This window comes from Rosa chinensis, chromosome 1, assembly GCF_002994745.2.
Source record: "Rosa chinensis cultivar Old Blush chromosome 1, RchiOBHm-V2, whole genome shotgun sequence".
Lineage (NCBI taxonomy): Eukaryota > Viridiplantae > Streptophyta > Magnoliopsida > Rosales > Rosaceae > Rosa > Rosa chinensis.
In genome coordinates, this window is record NC_037088.1 from 25,930,898 (window position 1) to 25,947,515 (window position 16,618).

General features: G+C 38.4%; 2 protein-coding genes and 2 long non-coding RNA genes across 4 annotated transcripts; 1 reads left to right on the forward strand and 3 right to left on the reverse strand.

Moving 5' to 3' along the window:
* Window positions 1-457: 457 nt before the first annotated feature.
* Window positions 458-1,728, reverse strand: LOC121050936. Its single transcript, XR_005804435.1, has 2 exons — window positions 1,058-1,728; window positions 458-948 (listed from the first exon to the last, which is right to left on the reverse strand). It is a non-coding gene; the product is annotated as an uncharacterized LOC121050936 (long non-coding RNA).
* A 15-nt stretch (window positions 1,729-1,743) lies between these two features.
* Window positions 1,744-4,895, reverse strand: LOC112181946 (NAC domain-containing protein JA2). Its single transcript, XM_024320351.2, has 4 exons — window positions 4,569-4,895; window positions 2,637-3,376; window positions 2,279-2,530; window positions 1,744-2,170 (listed from the first exon to the last, which is right to left on the reverse strand). The coding sequence occupies exons 1-4, from the start codon at window positions 4,816-4,818 to the stop codon at window positions 1,868-1,870; spliced, it is 1,545 nt and encodes a 514-aa protein (XP_024176119.1). The 5' UTR covers window positions 4,819-4,895; the 3' UTR covers window positions 1,744-1,867.
* Window positions 4,896-7,765: 2,870 nt separating this feature from the next.
* On the reverse strand, window positions 7,766-11,334 carry LOC112163855. Its single transcript, XM_040514025.1, has 7 exons — window positions 10,919-11,334; window positions 10,137-10,834; window positions 9,779-10,030; window positions 9,379-9,489; window positions 9,038-9,277; window positions 8,475-8,729; window positions 7,766-8,384 (listed from the first exon to the last, which is right to left on the reverse strand). The coding sequence occupies exons 1-7, from the start codon at window positions 11,082-11,084 to the stop codon at window positions 8,076-8,078; spliced, it is 2,031 nt and encodes a 676-aa protein (XP_040369959.1). The 5' UTR covers window positions 11,085-11,334; the 3' UTR covers window positions 7,766-8,075.
* Window positions 11,335-11,901: 567 nt separating this feature from the next.
* Window positions 11,902-16,017, forward strand: LOC112181658. The gene is made up of 9 exons (XR_005805012.1): window positions 11,902-12,432; window positions 12,651-12,899; window positions 13,003-13,068; window positions 13,176-13,270; window positions 13,690-13,750; window positions 13,862-13,931; window positions 14,702-14,910; window positions 15,315-15,382; window positions 15,468-16,017. It is a non-coding gene; the product is annotated as an uncharacterized LOC112181658 (long non-coding RNA).
* Window positions 16,018-16,618: the final 601 nt, after the last annotated feature.

Sequence of the window (16,618 nt, forward strand, 5' to 3'; positions counted from 1 at the left end):
GATTCTGCACAAGAAGAAAGCTTTATGCCCATTTGACTCCCAAGCTCCCGCCTTTCAGGTTCTGAAATCAGTTTTCCTTTTTACTCATTGTTTATAGTTTTGTAGAACAGATTTTTGTTTCTGGGTTTTTGAGTAATTTCGATTTTGTTTATACAATTTGCAGGGTTTATTGTGGAAGTCAGGTTTGGAAATGTTCTTCTCTGATTTTGATCATTGATTTATTTGTATGATCCTCCCATGCTGTGGAACTCAAAGGTTAGATTATATAAGTATCAACAGTCTTGGACATCATTTTACAGTCTTCAATTTCAATATCTGCTAAATTCATATATCCAACTAGTTTAGTGTTGTGTAATATAATGTTCATGATGTTTAGTTTTCTTCCTTCCTAAGAATTAAAGGCACGCATACATTGTGAGTTCAAACAGAAACTGGGAAGAAAATGCACGCAATTCCAATAAACATTAAAGCTTCATAATGCACAATATCTACAAGAATATTAGGGTAATAGTGTAATACAAACGAGATATGATGAGTGATACAATATTTGGTTTTAGGCATGAGGTGTTCGGACCTAGTCTGAAGGCATCTCTATGACCTTTAATTGTATTCATACATCTTGGAAATGAGTGTAACCATACAGAATACTGCTGTCTGATTATTACTAATGTCTTTGAGACTCCAGCAACCGTGTAGCAGCAGGTCCTATGAAACTCTGCTTCCAGATTACTGACTATGCAATAGTTGCGTTGCCCATAGTGGTCTTTTAGGCTAGAACTATGACTCTGGTCTGAAAGATATGCTTTGCGGATTGAAAGGAGATGCATCCTGGAAAATGAAAGAATCCTTTAAATTGCTGCCAGCTTCAAATTGTTGTCTGCTTCCAGGACTTTCAGTTTCTCCTGGGCAAGATGAACAGCAATATAATGCCTCTGCAGCTTCACTGACCTATAAACAGATTTCATATTTAGTTAAGGAATGTAGCTAATAGCTCCAAAGCTTTAGTGTAAGATTTTATTTACTGTGAGAAATAGTGTTTTTGGATTGATTATCTCACCTTGTCTTGTGATACTGCTCTGCAGTCGGATTCTTCTAGGAGCACCTCCCATGTTTGACTACATGACTGGATAGGATGATATTGATGTTTTGAATATGTCCTTTGATCTTAAGGACATACTAATTGCAGGCTAATTGTCTGAGGAACGACTATTGCTGGTCCTGAGGATTCACTACTGGGGATCTGAAGAAATGGATGTGGATAGGTATGTCCTTTGATTTTAGGACATTTGAAAACTATGGATATGAGGAACAAATATCGATACTTAGGTTGACACGATGTTTGATCAGAGGAAGGAATATTGGTACTTCTATTGACAAGATATGAGGAATGAATATAGGTAGTAATGTTGACAGAGGAAGCTCCACCTCCAAGGAACCACTTATGAGAAAAGACATCTCTATATGCCTGCACTTGTCACATTCAGAGAAGGGTAGACTTTCGGATGGCATTTGAACCATATGGATTCGCCGGTCTCTCTTTCAACCAAAACTTCACTGGGGGATGCTGTGACACCAGCAATGCCTCCCCCGCTCCCAAAAGAAAAAGAAAAGAAAAACAGGTACAAAATAATTGCTGCTGTTCTGAGTTGTAATTGAATGCCAAAACGATCAAGAAGTTTACAAAGCCTCCAGTACAAGAAATGCAGAAAAGTTGTGATTGTATGCCAATCAACACAGCTGAGCATTCCATATAACTTGGAGATCTTTGAATCATTTGTAGGAGAATATCACTGACTGTAATAATGTGAGTTAGAGACACATTATTACTGAGGCGTCCTTTTGATATTCTCCTATAAATAAAGGTTGATTAGCTACTCTGGAGCGTTGCTCCAATGGCTAATGCAGAATAATCGTTTATTGATCCATCTACTACTTCGGTGTTTCCGTCATTGGTTACTCTTCTACCACCATCAATAACTGTATGTGAGAACTTTACGGGAGAAGAGTCCATACCTTCGTATAAGGATGGTAAATCATCCCACTCAATAAAATTATTGTCATGGGGAAAATCTCCCGGTCCTCCGTTTATTGATGGTAGTGTATAATCGTAATCCTTTGGCAGAAATGATTCAAATTCTGATCCTAGATTTGCTCCTGGTTGAGGATATCCCTGAATTAACAATTACAGAAAGAAAGAGTTAAGTTTGGATATACTTCTTTTGCTGCAGCATATTTAGAAGTTCAAATAGACGTGTTAAAAGAGCATGCTTATTCTCACCTCTGGAATCATATTCGCAGCTTTATTTTCAGAACTAGATGCGGTATTGCTAACTAATTCGTCATCATCATTGGTTGAAATATTGTTCTTCTTTGTAAGAGAATGGTCACTATCCTCAAATGGATATGTCCTTTTACGACATTCATCATTATGGACATTGGTGGTATACATGGGTGACTGATGTAGCTGATGCAGTTGAGGTGGCGCAGGCGGATGAAAGAGTAAATCCAGATTTTGTGGGTCATCTAGTAGCTGTTTGATCACAAACAAGAAAGCGTGAGGTAACATTTTCAATATACTTTTTCTGCTCTATATTGAAAATTTTATAGAAGAAATCCTAATGCAAGTTTGTTTCGACCTCTTCAATCATATCAGATGACTTGCTTTTATCAGGTCGGCCTTCAACAGAGGTTGAAAGATCATTCTCATCTATATGACAAGGATCAGTTTGCATGCCTTGGAAGTCATGAGGATTGCCAATGGGAATTTGAAGAGCATCTTCCAGCTCCTTTAAAGCCAGGTATTCCTCTTCTTCTGTAATCGTACCACCACCAGTTTCAGCTTCATCATCATTTCCATTGGGAATTGGAACAACGTTAACCTGCTTAATGGATGCCCAATTTTCTTCAGCTTGATTTTCAACATTGGAGGCCATACTGCTGCTGCTGCTACCTCGATCGCATAATGGGGCATCCTTATCATGATCAGAGTTGTCTGACTTATACTTCAAGCAACAGACTACAAAGTCCCCTATCTGCGTAGGAGGATCAGAATGTGCCTGAATGAGATAATACTCATGAATGACCCAGCGAGTCTTCTGGGATTTCGGCACTCCACGTTTGTAGAAGGTCAAGGTCCTCTTTCTCCCAATCACAGCTTTGGAGCGAAGGGCCTTGATGTCTCTGTCCTTGCCTGTGATCTTCCAGAACCCTTCCCCTGTAGTCCTGTTGGAGCGTCTGCTGTTAGGGTACTTGTATTCACGCGGAGTGAAGAAGTACCACTTGCCCTGACTGTCCCAAGACTCTGCCCATGCAAACCAGAAGAAGAAATAAGAGAAAAACTTCCTGCCCAGATTTTGCGCCCTTGTGAATGCCAGTTCTGCAAAATTGCAACACAATACACATGACTGTTCGTCCAGATCAGTAATAGATAACTGTACTTTTACCTAAACAAAGATAAAAAATTGGCTTTGCATCATCAGTATCTTAATTCCATCCCTCTCTCTCTCTCCCCCATTGTAATGACCAGGAACTCAACAATACCTAAACCTCACATGTTCAAGATACTAGCAAGGGTTCCAGTTAGTCAGTAACTGCTTCAAATTGCTAATTGTTGGGATTTTAACCCCACGAACGAACCAAGATTCAGGATTAGACACATCCGCAACAATACCACAATAAAGCAGAATAAACAAACAAGGATGAAATACAATTGACATGAGATTTAAGTGATTCGGCAAATTTCCTGCCTAGCCTACGTCCACTCAAGATATTTGCTCTTTCACTATGAGAATAAAACTAGTACAAGATACATGAGTTAAATCTCATAACCCAAATCCCAAAACACATGTACACCCTCTCTCATAGATTACCTAAGAACACAATATCTCACCTAAGAGAATTTCCCTTTCCCTCTTAGTACATTTTTCACTCACTCTCATGCACAATCCACAAGCTATTTCTATTGCTTCCCTGATGCTTACTTGCATGCTTTAATACATCAACCTTGCTACATATCTATAGGCATACCAATAGCAAGGGTGGCAAGTTTCCCTTCTTGTGAATAACATGGAGCAGCAAACAAAGACCAATTAAGCTAGCCTTCATTCAACATGCTACCACCGTTAATAGCCTATAACAATTAATACATTCACATTATCTTACCTTACCTATTTACCCATCCACATATGCACTACATGAAACATGCAACAATGTTTTCTTCACCAACTATGTCAATCATCAAACATAATTGCCACATTAATACTTGTGTGTCATCACTTCTTTTTGCATGAGAATGAACACCAATCTCAACACTAATAACTTCATATCACAATCTCATAAAACAACATCACAAGCTCCAGACCTAGGAATCTATACTCTATAGTACTTAATTAATAACATTTGAGGATTTGAAATTAGCTGGACAACCAGAGAACCCCTAAGTTTACAAGCACAACTCATGGGGAATGAAAAATAACGTCAATAATTCATTTCAAATAATGACAACTATCAGGCAAAAAAATTAAATCAGCTCAATTCATTTTAAAAATAATGTTCCGGAGATGGTTTACCTGGTAACTCGTGAGGCTCGTGCTTGCACACATCGATTTCAGGGATGATGGTGGTGATCTCGGAGTCCTTGCACCGATTCTTCTCCTCCAAGTCACTAAGCAGCTTCTCGTCGGTGGGATGGAATCCATATCCCGGTGGAACTGTGAAGCCGCCGCAGCTCATCTCTTTCACTCTGAATAGCTGATTTTGATCGGTGCTTTTTTTTTTTTTGGTGCTCTGAAGGGCAGAGGAAAGAGTGAGGTTGTACATACAGAGAGTCAAGTCTAGTGCTTTGAACTGAATGTCCTGTGCTTCGGGAGCAAGTTCAACTGTATGGAATGACTTGCATCATGAGTGGAAATCTGATCCCACCAGCAAGGAGTGACGACCAATCAGCCGTTAGTTTTTAGTTTTTACATTTTCTTTGTCTATTTAAGGGAATCTGATTTATCGTTACCTGCTCTTGGAAGTTCAGCGTTTGGTGCCTTGCTGGCCTTTCTTTAGTTGCTTGTTTATCAATTTGAGACTGGGAACATTCAGGAACATTGGCTAAAATAATTGGAGATTTTTTTTTTTTTCCCGAATAGATGGGAGAAATTTTTGTTGGGAATATTCTAGAGTCTCACCTTAGTGGGAATGTAAATTGTTGTGAACATGTAAGATGTTTGGTAGAATTTATCTGCTTATGTTGGTTAAATCAATCCAATCAGCTTTCATTTTTTTTATTTTTTTTATTTTGGGGACAAAATATTCAACATTCAGTTTATGTATTGGTTTTAAGCTTCCTTGAGTAGATGGCCATTAAGAAGTTCCATGTCCCTTATGTTGAGAATCGGTCAACATGTGAAGTCAAAAAACACAAATAAACACAGCACACCAAGAGAAACAACCACAAAAATACGAGCAAAAGAACACAGATTTAAGGTGGTTCAGCAAAACTTTTGTCTACGTCCACCGGGCAGAAAACAATCTTCCACTATATTTATAATGGGTACAACCGGAAAGAATAAGAAAACAAGGACTCTCTCTTCTCTTCCTATCTCTCCCTTCTTTGCCCTCTCTCACTCTCTAACTCCGAGAATGGAATACACTTTTGCTCTCTGTCTTTGTGATGAAAAACCTAGAGCAGAACCCCTCCTTATATAGCCATAAGGATATCAACTTTCTTCACCAATTAGGAAACCTATTCCTATTGGTGGTAGGCAATTATGCCTTCTCCTTCTCTGTAATCAACAAGGATTACAGGTAATCCTACATCAATAAGGATTTTTTTTCCTCATTGGAACTCCATTCATCAGTAGGAATCCAAAACCTACTGGGTAAAGAATTCTCATACTCTAAGACAATTGTCTTAGGAAAGACTCATGGGCTGGAAACCCAACAATCTCCCCCTCCAGACCATGAGGGAGGAATACCAGCGTGACTCCATTACTGGGAGTCCACCCGAGCTGACTTGATGCAGAACTTCATGTTTGGAGCATGTAGCTCCCCCTGATCAGGCTCCCCCTGATCGAATAACCCATCACCATGTCCCTCCTTGTGGAACAACTCTTGACCATCTTCTTCCTGGTCAGAAAACTCATCATTGGAAAAGGAAATTAGGGACTTCTTTTCCAGATCACCTTTCTTCCTTATATGGCCTTCGCTGTGGCGCCATATGTGTGAAGAAGTATCACCCATTGCACTCAAGTCATCTCTGCATACCAAGCTATGTGTCTTGTACAAGGAATGACAAAGTTCTCCTTTAGCAACATCCAACGATCCGTTTGTAAGCGTCCACTTTCCATCACCAAAATATTGGTGGAAACCTTGTCTATCAAGAGCACTTGAAGACAATATGTTGACATGCAAATCAGAAATGTGCCTCACATCCTTCAATGTCATTTGGTAACCAAGATTAGTCTCGATGCAGATATCTCCCATTCCTGAAATCTTGGAGTAGCTTGTATTGCCCATCTTTAACATCCCAAAGTCGCGTGCTTCGTATGTAGAAAAAAGCTCCAAGTTGGAAGTAACATGACAACTTGCACTGGTATCCACAAATCAACCGTGACCCTTGTCACCAACATATAGACATTCTTGAACAGTAAGAAGCTCCCCCGAGATAGTAGCCTTAATGCCATCATCTCCATCGTTTTGGTAGTCGCCTTTCTTTTTGTCCTGTTTCCACTTTCGACACGTCCGCTTCATGTGGCCCGTATCGCCACAAAATCTTTGACCTGAATTCTTATCTTGACCCTCTATGACATAGAACCCTCCATGTCCATTGTCTATGCCCACAGCTTTCTTTCTTGTTTCTTCGTTAAGCATGTTATCCTTAACGGTATCCATACACAGTACACCATCAGATGCAGAATTACTTATGGTCACTATGAAAGTTTCCCAACTTTCCTTCATTCTTGGCGTCCACGTCACCCAATTCGTGTGAATGAGTTTGATCATTGTGCTATTTGTTCCTTCCATTCTGACAACACCGAACCTACCGATTCAAACCTTGAATTTCCCAGACGAACCTGGCTCTGATACCACTTGTTGAGAATCGGTCAATATGTGAAGTTGAAAAACACAAATAAACACAGCACACCAAGAGAAACAACCACAAAGATACGAGCACAAGAACACAGATTTAAGGTGGTTCAGCAAAACTTTTGCCTACGTCCACTGGGCAGAAAACAATCTTCCACTAAATTTATAATGGGTACAACCGGAAAGAATAAGAAAACAAGGACTCTTTCTTCTCTTCCTATCTCTCCCTTCTTTGCCCTCTCTCACTCTCTAACTCCGAGAATGGAATACACTTTGCTCTCTGTCTTTGTGATGAAAAACCTAGAGCAGAACCACTCCTTATATAGCCATAAGGATATCAACTTTCTTCACCAATTAGGAAACCTATTCCTATTGGTGGTAGGCAATTATGCCTTCTCCTTCTCTGTAATCAACAAGGATTACAGGTAATCCTACATCAATAAGGATTTTCTTTCCTCATTGGAACTCCATTCATCAGTAGGAATCCAAAACCTACTGGGTAAAGAATTCTCATACTCTAAGACAATTGTCTTAGGAAAGACTCATGGGCTGGAAACCCAACACCTTAGATTGTTTTATTATTATTATTATTATTTCTGTATTAGTAGCCATGAAATACCCAAATCCCCTAACTCAGTCTTATAGTGAATTATTGTCTTTACTATTGAGTCCGCAAATGAAAAATGGGAGGAAATGATACACAAGATTTCATTAAGCTTGATAAATTACTTACAAGGTTCTAAACAACAACAATTATACACATTTGTAACTACTACTCCATCAACCAACCAGCTATCACATTTCATTAACTGTAACTACTACTTCAACAATAACCCAACTAGCTACTAATTTAGTGACATTCCTCTTCATGAGGTCTGGGACCATTCTACTGAACAATCTGAGTGGGGAGAGCAAACCATCAATACGCTAGAAAAGATCATATTACTTGGAAGATTATTGTACCCTTGCAGGATAATATCAGACCTCTTATAGTTCATTAGCTACATTGGAGGGTTTCCAATAGCTAATGCAGATGTATGTTGTTCCCATCCATGAGCGACTTCAGTTTTCGTATCATAGCTGCTTACTCCACCATACCCATGGTAGACCCTTCCCAATGAGTTCGGTAGGTTGGAGTCTATGGAGGGAGTTTGAGCTATTTGATCAGAACAGTAAGATTGCAACTCATTGCATTCAATATTATGTAGAGCATCTCCATGTTTTGTGTACATCATCGACTGCAGAGCTGAATCTTCTAGCTGCAATGGATGAAACGCTGATTCCATATTTTCTTTGGTTTGACGATGCACCTGGATTAAGAATCATAAACAAACAAGCATTTAGTTTGAAACTTGAACACACTTGGTTGAGATTAATTTCATATAGCATTCCATTCTCACCTCTAGAATCCTAGAATCTGTAGCTTTATTTTCAAAATTAGACATGATATGTCTAACCGGTATGTCAACTTCATTAGTTGAAATTTTTTTCTTAAATGCAAATTGCCAATTCTTGCATTCACTAAAACAGAGATTGGCATCTGGAACGTTTCCCAGCTTTGTGTATATTGATGACTGCAGTATGGAGGGGCGGTAATCTTGTGGCTGAATTGGACGCAAAAATGAATCAAGATTTACTTCTGGTAAGTCACATAGCTGAATTAACAATCACAAAAAGCGAGCATTAGTTCATAGTTTCATACATTTTATGCGCATGACAAGTTTGTATAAGAAGATATTCAAAGAGGATGCGATTTCACATATCATCTGCTACAATTTCATTTTATAACTTGGACATAATGTAGTTGACAAGTTCATCATATCATCAGTGGTTAGAAAGATATTCTTGTAACATAAGAATCAGCAATTTCTGTTTATATTTGTGACTTGCGACTTAAGTTTTGCTATAGTTCTTGGGATTCATAGTCGAAACGTTTAACTACAAAATGCACATTCATTCTCACCTGTGGAAACACACCATCCATAGTCACATCTTCATCACAGGTTGAAACTTCATTCTTGTCTTCTAGACAAGAAGTATTATCTCCACATGGTGATTGTAACTTATTACAATCATCATTAGTGCCATTGGCTAATTGCAGAACTGCTTCCAGCTCTGGGGATGCCGGTGACCGCACTACAGAGGAGCAGCAGTCATCCAGACGCTGAGGTTGATGTAAAAGTGGTTCATCATTTTTGTGTGCCTGAGTATAAAATCAAAATTCAGAATTATAAGGAAGCAAGATCTTAATGTTGATGTACTTCTGGTGCTCCATATCAAGACAGAGATCATGTTCGTTCTTACCGCTTGAATTTTCCAGTTAGACACACCTGCGCTGTCCGGTTCCCCTTCATCACTTACCAGAGAATCCTTCTTATCTGATTTATTCTTCAAGCGACAGATAACAGAATCACCCTGCATAAATTTGAGGCAATGCCATGGTTAATAAGCAGGAATCTCTATTATATTATGCAATAACCAGCAATTGAAAATCTTTTCATTGATGACACACATAAACACATAACATATACTAAACCCTTAATTCACTGAACACATCACAATAACAAAACCAAAAGAGAAATAGAGAATCAAAGAAAGAAAGAGTTAACAATTACAGAAAGAAAGAGTTGAGTTTGGACACACTCTTGTGCTGCTGCATGTTTAGAAGTTCAAATAAGTGTTAAAAGAGCATGCATATTCTCACCTCTAGGATCACATCTGCAGCTTGGTTTTCAGAATTAGCAGTGGTGTTGCTGACTAGTTCATCACCATCATTGGTTGAAATATTGTTCTTCTTCGTAAGAGAAGAGTCATTATCTTCAAATGGATATTTCCTCTTACGGCATTCATCATTCTGGACATTGGTGGTATACATCGGTGACTGATGTAGCTGATGCAGTTGAGGGGGCACAGGTGGATGAAAGAATGAATCCATATTTTCTGGATCATCTAGTCGCTGTTTGATCACAAACAAGAAAGTGTCAGTTAACATTTCCAATAGAGTTCTTGTGCTTCATATTGAAAATTTCATAGCATAAATCAAAATGAAAGTCTGTTCAGACCTCTTCAATCATATGAGACGAATTGCTTCTATCAGCTTGACCTTCAACAGAGGTCCAAAGATTACAAGGATCAGTCTGCGAGCCTTGGAATTCATTCTGATTTCCAATGGCAGTCCGAAGACCATCTCTCTTATATGCCAGGTGTTGTTCTGCTTCAGTAATCCAACCGCCACCAGTTTCAGCTTCATCATCAGTGCCATTAAACTGCTCATTGGACGCCAAATTTTCTTCAGCCTGATTTGCAACATTGGAAACCATACTGCAGCTACCGCTACCTCGATTGCAGAATGGAGCATCCTCATCATGATCAGAGACAGGCTTGTACTTCAAGCAACAGACAACAAAGTCCCCTATCTGCTTAGGAGGGTCAGAATGGGGCTGAATGTGATAATACTCATGAATAACATAGCCGGTCTTGTGGGATTTCGGCACTCCACGTTTTTGGAAGGTCAAGATCCTCTTCCTCCCAATCACAGCTTCGGAGCCCGGGGCCTTGATGTCACGGTCCTTGCCTGTGACCTTCCAGGACCCTTCCCCTGTAGTCCTGTTGGAGCGAGTGCTGTTAGGGTACTTGTATTCACGCGGTGCGAAGAAGTACCACTTGCCCTGACTATACCAAGACTCTGCCCTTGTAAACCAAAAGAAGAAATCGAAGTAAAGTTTCCTTCCCAGATTTTCCTGCCTTGTGAACGCCAGTCCTGCAAAGAAGCAACACAATAAACATGACTGGATCATTGATGATAATTGAAATTGATGGTGCTCTGGTTCCGGTGATGGATTACCTGGTAGCTCGCGAGGCTCGTGCTTGCACAGATCGATATCAGGGATGATCGACATGATTTGGGAGTCCTTGCACCAATTCTTCTTCGCCAAGTGGTCACACAGCAGCTCCGTTTTGGTGGGACGGCATCGGTATTCCGGTGGCACTGGTAAATGGTCGCAGCTCATCTCTTTCACCTTGATCAGTGTTGTTTTTCTGCTCTCAGTTTTTAAGTATAGCTGATTTTGAAGTGCCGGGGAAAGAGCGAGGTTGTATTTATAATGTCTTAAGTGGTTTTGGAAGCGCTGAGTTTCCAAGCAAGTTCAGTTTAATGGAATCTATGGGCTGCATCATGAGTGAGATCATACCACTGACGACTAATAACGCGTTTAAGGGAATCTGCTTTATCTTTCCCAGGTTTGTTACTGAGAAAAAACACCTGGAACATTCATGAACATTGGCCAAAAAAATTGGAGATAATTTTGTTGGGAACATTCTAGATCCAGTGGGATAAAAGTTTTATTTAGGAACATGATAGAGTGTTATTGTAAATCTTTTAATGCTTATTTATAGATAGGTTTATATTTCCAAGAGAATAATGTAAAATTCAAAATGTTTGGTCGTGATCTTTCCTTTCTCTCGATGTGAGCTCTGAAAAGCAGAGGAGTAGAGTGAAGAGTGAAGTTGTGTTTATGGTCTTGTTTCTTGAAGTTCAAGTAAAGCCGGCATGTCATAGTCTGGACTCTGGAAGACCCGACTACGTGTCATTTTAATTTGTCTGTTGCGATTAAACTTCTTTAGCAAGTTCAGTTTTTGAGAGAGGAATCTAAACACTTTTTCCAATTTTATGTAAAAATTTGTGATTGGAGAATGGAGATGTTCAATAGGGTTTCGAGACGTGGTTTACAAGTAGTCAAGACCTTCCTCTCGAAGGAGTCTGAGATGAGTCGTCACTTACTATATACTAAAGGAGAGTAGCTGTTCTTAAGGGCCTGACCCCTGGCTTTCTCTCACAATTTCGGGTTGCCACAGAAAGTCTAGAAACCCGTCAGGCAGAGAATCGTAACCCACCCCTTCCAGAAGTTCCATGACTTCCAGACGTTTACTGAGCCAAATCTATAGATAAGAGAAAAGCGATCCAGAGGGAGATAGAGAGATCGACTGTGATAGAGAGAGAGAGATCGGGTGTGTGTCTTTCCTTTCTCTCGATGTGAGCTCTGAAAAGCAGAGGAGTAGAGTGATTCTTGAAGTTCAAGTAAACCCGGCATGTCATACAGGTCTGGAAGACCCGACCACGTGTCATTTTAATTTGTCTGTTGCGATTAAACTTCTTTAGCAAGTTCAGTTTTAGAGAGAGGAATCATTCTCAAAAAAAAGTTTTAGAAAGAGGAATCTAAACACTTTTTCCAATTTTGTGTAAAAATTTGTGATTGGAGAATGGAGATGTTCAATAGGGTTTCGAGACGTGGTTTACAAGTAGTCAAGACCTTCCTGTCGAAGGAGTCTGAGATGAGTCGTCATATCAATTTCTAATTGGTACATATCATCCATTCTTCTTCTTCTTCTTCTTCTTTTTTCGTTTTTCTTTTTTTTTTGGTCTGGAGGTGCATTCACCTTTAGGTTAAAACTTCGAACAGTATAGTTCTAGTAGAAAGTAAAAACCAATTAGTTTTACATTACACGTTGGTTTGTTTTGTTTGATGAAAATCGTCAATTTGTTTATATCTTCTTAGCAAACTGCTTTTACTTAACAGTTAGGACCGCGTTGAGTATGACACAATATGTTTTTCATGTGCCAAAGACGAGTTCAGACCATATCATCACTAGGCACCAATACAATAGGACTTGGTCCAATAGACAAGCCAACTATATATCAAATCCAAGCAGGGGTTGGTTTGTTTTGTTTGTTCCTGTTCATGTATAGGCAGAACGACTTTGTATTCATCGAACCAGGGTAATTGCAAGGATGTTGCAGATGACTAGTAGTAGAGTCCGAGCCCATAGTAAGTTCTTATCTTGGTTAATTCTTTCCTTTTTGTTTTTGAAATTCATCAAAGGATGAAACTTTTTTGTTTTTCGTTGTTTTGTTTTGTTGGTCGCTGCCAGATTCCAGATTATTCTGATTGATTTGATATAGGAGTCTCTTACTGGAAAGGGTGGAGGAAAAATGAGGTTTGTCCATGAGCTTCACTTCGTTGCTTTGGAGATTTCAAACTGTTTGTATTTTTATTGGCAGTTCATGTGTTTTAGTTTTCTAACTCGAAAATGTTTCATTTCAGATGCTGATGGATGTTGTATTCGGAAGTTTCATGTGTCTATCTACCTTTCTGCTTGCTACGAGGGCTCTTTTCAGCACATTCCCTAGATCACTCGGGTAATGTTTCCTATTAATTCTTCTCAGGATGAATTGAAATTGTGGCGTTCTTTTATCAACTGTCTTTTTGGAAACTAGTTCAGAAAGCATGCATCATTCGATAAGGTAGAAGTCTGAACTGGATAATTGGTTCTAGGATCGTTTGCGATCAGTGGAAAATATTGAGAATTTGGTCAGGCTTAAGTCGATATGGTTTAAAAGGAAAGTCTAAAAAGACATATAGTTTATTGAATGGAAAGTAATATAGAACATGTAAGGACAATGGGTTATCATCACTCAGCGTCATGGCTTAAAAGAATCATAACAAATATTCTTCTAGCCTGCCCTTAATGCTGTGATAAGGCTTTGTTTTGTATCCATTCGTACATAACACAACGTTTTACTGTAAATATAATATGATTCTGTGCACTCTGAAATAGGTACAAAGACCTTCTGCTGGCACTACTTATTAATTTCAAGATGTTTCTAATTGCAATGATGGTATGTTTTGCAAATTAATGTGATAGTTTTGTTTTCTCATATTTTTACTCTACTTAAGTATACTTGGTTAGACTCAATGTTTGTATCTTATTCAGGCAACCCCTTCTACAGGTCTGGGAATGTCCTATGATTGTGATCATTGATTTATTTGTGTTATCCTCCCACACAGTGGCACTCAAAGGTCAGATGATAAAGTATTTACAGTCTTGGACATCATTTTACATTTTTCAATTCAATATCTAGGTCATTATTTGTTCCTGCTAGTTTCTGCTAAATGCATATATCCATGAAGTTTAGTGTTGTGGAATATGTTCATGATGTGTTTGGATACTTTTCCTTGATTTGATGCGAAGGTGTGCTTTAGCTACTTTTATGTTTTCATAGTATTTCTCAAATTCTCCATGTGCAAGATTTTGCAACAATGGATGATGACTGCAGTTGAACATCGTTATTTTTCTTCTTCTTCTTCTTCTTCTTCTTCTTCTTCTTCTTCTTTTTAAAGTTCATGATTCTGCAACTTTAACACTGGATTGAACCATTCGAAGCTATTTAGAGATCTCACTTCAATGGTGAGTGTCACAATGATAATTAATTGAGCCACAAGACTAGACAATTTCCTCGTCTTACTGAAGAAGAGTGTGTGGCCTACATAGAAAAATGGATGACTCTAAGGACAATTTGAGGGATTATTCTGATGATGACTCTGTGCAAATATACTAGTGTAACATGTACACTTATGGTTAGAGATGAAGGAATCTGTTTGTGCAGAGTTATTTACTCTGAAATGCTCTACAGACAAATTCTTATGTATATCACATTTTTCTGTCAACAAAAAACAGAAAGCAAACTAATTTCTTTATTATACTCCGGTCATTTGGGATTATTTCATTGGAATTTGGCAAGTATGTTTCAATACGAATGCAAGAGATCACTGATACTTCTGAGTTGCAGTTTATGGCTTGGATGACTCTGGTGGGGTGATGAAGGTAGTAGCTACCAAAATTTTACTTGATGAAAATATGAAGGAAAATGCTTATGACCCGTACGCATAATGAGGCTGAGCTTCAAATTGACTGGTGTTGCTTCCATGAAAGTTCTCGTTGCCTCCACGCTCTTGTTCGTTGGCAAATTGGTTGGATCGGTTCCATCGTTGATGAAAGGTGAGTTAAATTGTACAGTCTATACTAAAAATGTATGTAATACTTTTTTTTTTTTCCCTAAGTGGACGCAGATAAAAATTATACACTGGCTAGAAGAAGAGTCCGATGGTGAACATAAAAGTTGGTTCATGTAACGCCCCAAAATGGCTAACATCCAAACAACAGAGTAACTAACAGGTCCTAATACGACTGAAAACTCACAAACCACCAAACATTGGCTAAATTCCATATAACAGTCTCACATCAGCTGCGACAGCAAAGAGCATGTTAATTTTATCTTGTTAGAATACAATAGTGTTTCAAACTAATTAACAATCATTTTTTGTGGTGCAGCTTCTCATCATGTCTTGGAATTACAAGAATACAATAGTGTCTCAGACTAACTATGATTTTTTGTGGTGCAGCATCTCATCATGTCTTGGAATGACAAAAGACCCAACAGGCCTTCTCAGAAATGGATTAAGCAAAACAGGTAAAAAAAGAATTTATCAAGTGAAAAATTCTAAATAATATAAAAGTTAAAATTCATCACTAACCCTGTTCTATTTTCTTTCTAGGCATAGAGTCAGGCAAATAATAGACAATGAAAAAAAGGGATTTTGTTTGACGACCAAACCAGAAAACAGTTGAGAACAATCTTTGGAGAAGAGTTAGAAGAGGCGCTAGATGGCAAAATATGCATGGAACTCACACACTTCACAACTTTGGTGAAGTCAGACATGCCCTTGTAAGTCTCTCTACATTTAATTACATATACTTTCTTTAGGGTCTAAGGTTTTGCATTAAATTTCAAAGGTGTGTATCAGAATTCACAAAGCTTCATGATATGGCTCGTTGTGTGAGAAGTAATCCTTGTAAAGATAGAAGAAGGGGTGAGAAAGGTGAACAGTTATTCACACAAACCTAAAAGCTAGTACCTATTAATTTTTTAGATTACTTTTGGGATTACGATAATCTAAGAGCAAAGGAACAGAGAGAGACAGTATGAGTTAACAACTTAACATTGATTTTTCCAAGGCTATCATGTGCATAATCATTGCTCCATAAAATGTGTATATACTACAAGACATCATGTGGCACCAAAAACAAAAGCAATGCTTAAAACAAAGTAACATATAGGATTTGAGGTTTAAGGTTAGCCTGATTCCGTTAGCTTTCTTTATAACTAACTTATGTCCAGGTTGAGCACCTGCACGAACCTAAAAACAAAATTAAATTTAAAATACAACCACCATTAATTTTAAAATATAACATAAAACATCTTTAGATGAGGCAGATTTTTTAGTCTCTTGTAGTTTTAGTAAAAGATAATAATTCTGTGAGTTCGAGAGGCAATCCAACACCCCAAATAAGAATTGGGACCTAGATAGTTCCTCCCACAGAGGCATCCTACCATACCTCGGTTTAGAAGATGTAGGTCATGAATAATTGAATATCACGAGATATACTAGTACACAAGATAATTTTAGTATTCCAACACAAAACTGACGCAGTCGGACTGATAACTAGGTTTACCAGCAATAAACCTAACAAAAGGGTTCTGGAATCCATCAGAGATAAAAGAGAAAATTCTCTATTTGATTGATAAAAGTTGAAAGATAGGTTCTGCAGCCGCAAATAAGAGAAAAGTAACCCTAGGGCGACTAACAATGAAACCCTAAAACCCATGGGTAAAACGAAAACAACCAAAAAAATAACTAGGAAAACC

Bases quoted from the DNA above. Each gene is read 5' to 3' on its own strand.
- LOC112163855 (XM_040514025.1), bottom strand. From the start codon at position 11,084: ATGAGCTGCGACCATTTACCAGTGCCACCGGAATACCGATGCCGTCCC. The intron at 9,490-9,778 runs GTGAGAATATGC...AAATTTATGCAG, and splicing joins CTGCAGATGTGATCCTAGAG to GGTGATTCTGTTATCTGTCG. The intron at 8,730-9,037 runs GTGAGAATGAAT...TTGTTAATTCAG, and splicing joins TGGATGGTGTGTTTCCACAG to CTATGTGACTTACCAGAAGT.
- LOC112181946 (XM_024320351.2), bottom strand. From the start codon at position 4,818: ATGTACAACCTCACTCTTTCCTCTGCCCTTCAGAGCACCAAAAAAAAA. The intron at 3,377-4,568 runs GTAAACCATCTC...GCAATTTTGCAG, and splicing joins CGAGCCTCACGAGTTACCAG to AACTGGCATTCACAAGGGCG. The intron at 2,171-2,278 runs GTGAGAATAAGC...TTGTTAATTCAG, and splicing joins CTGCGAATATGATTCCAGAG to GGATATCCTCAACCAGGAGC.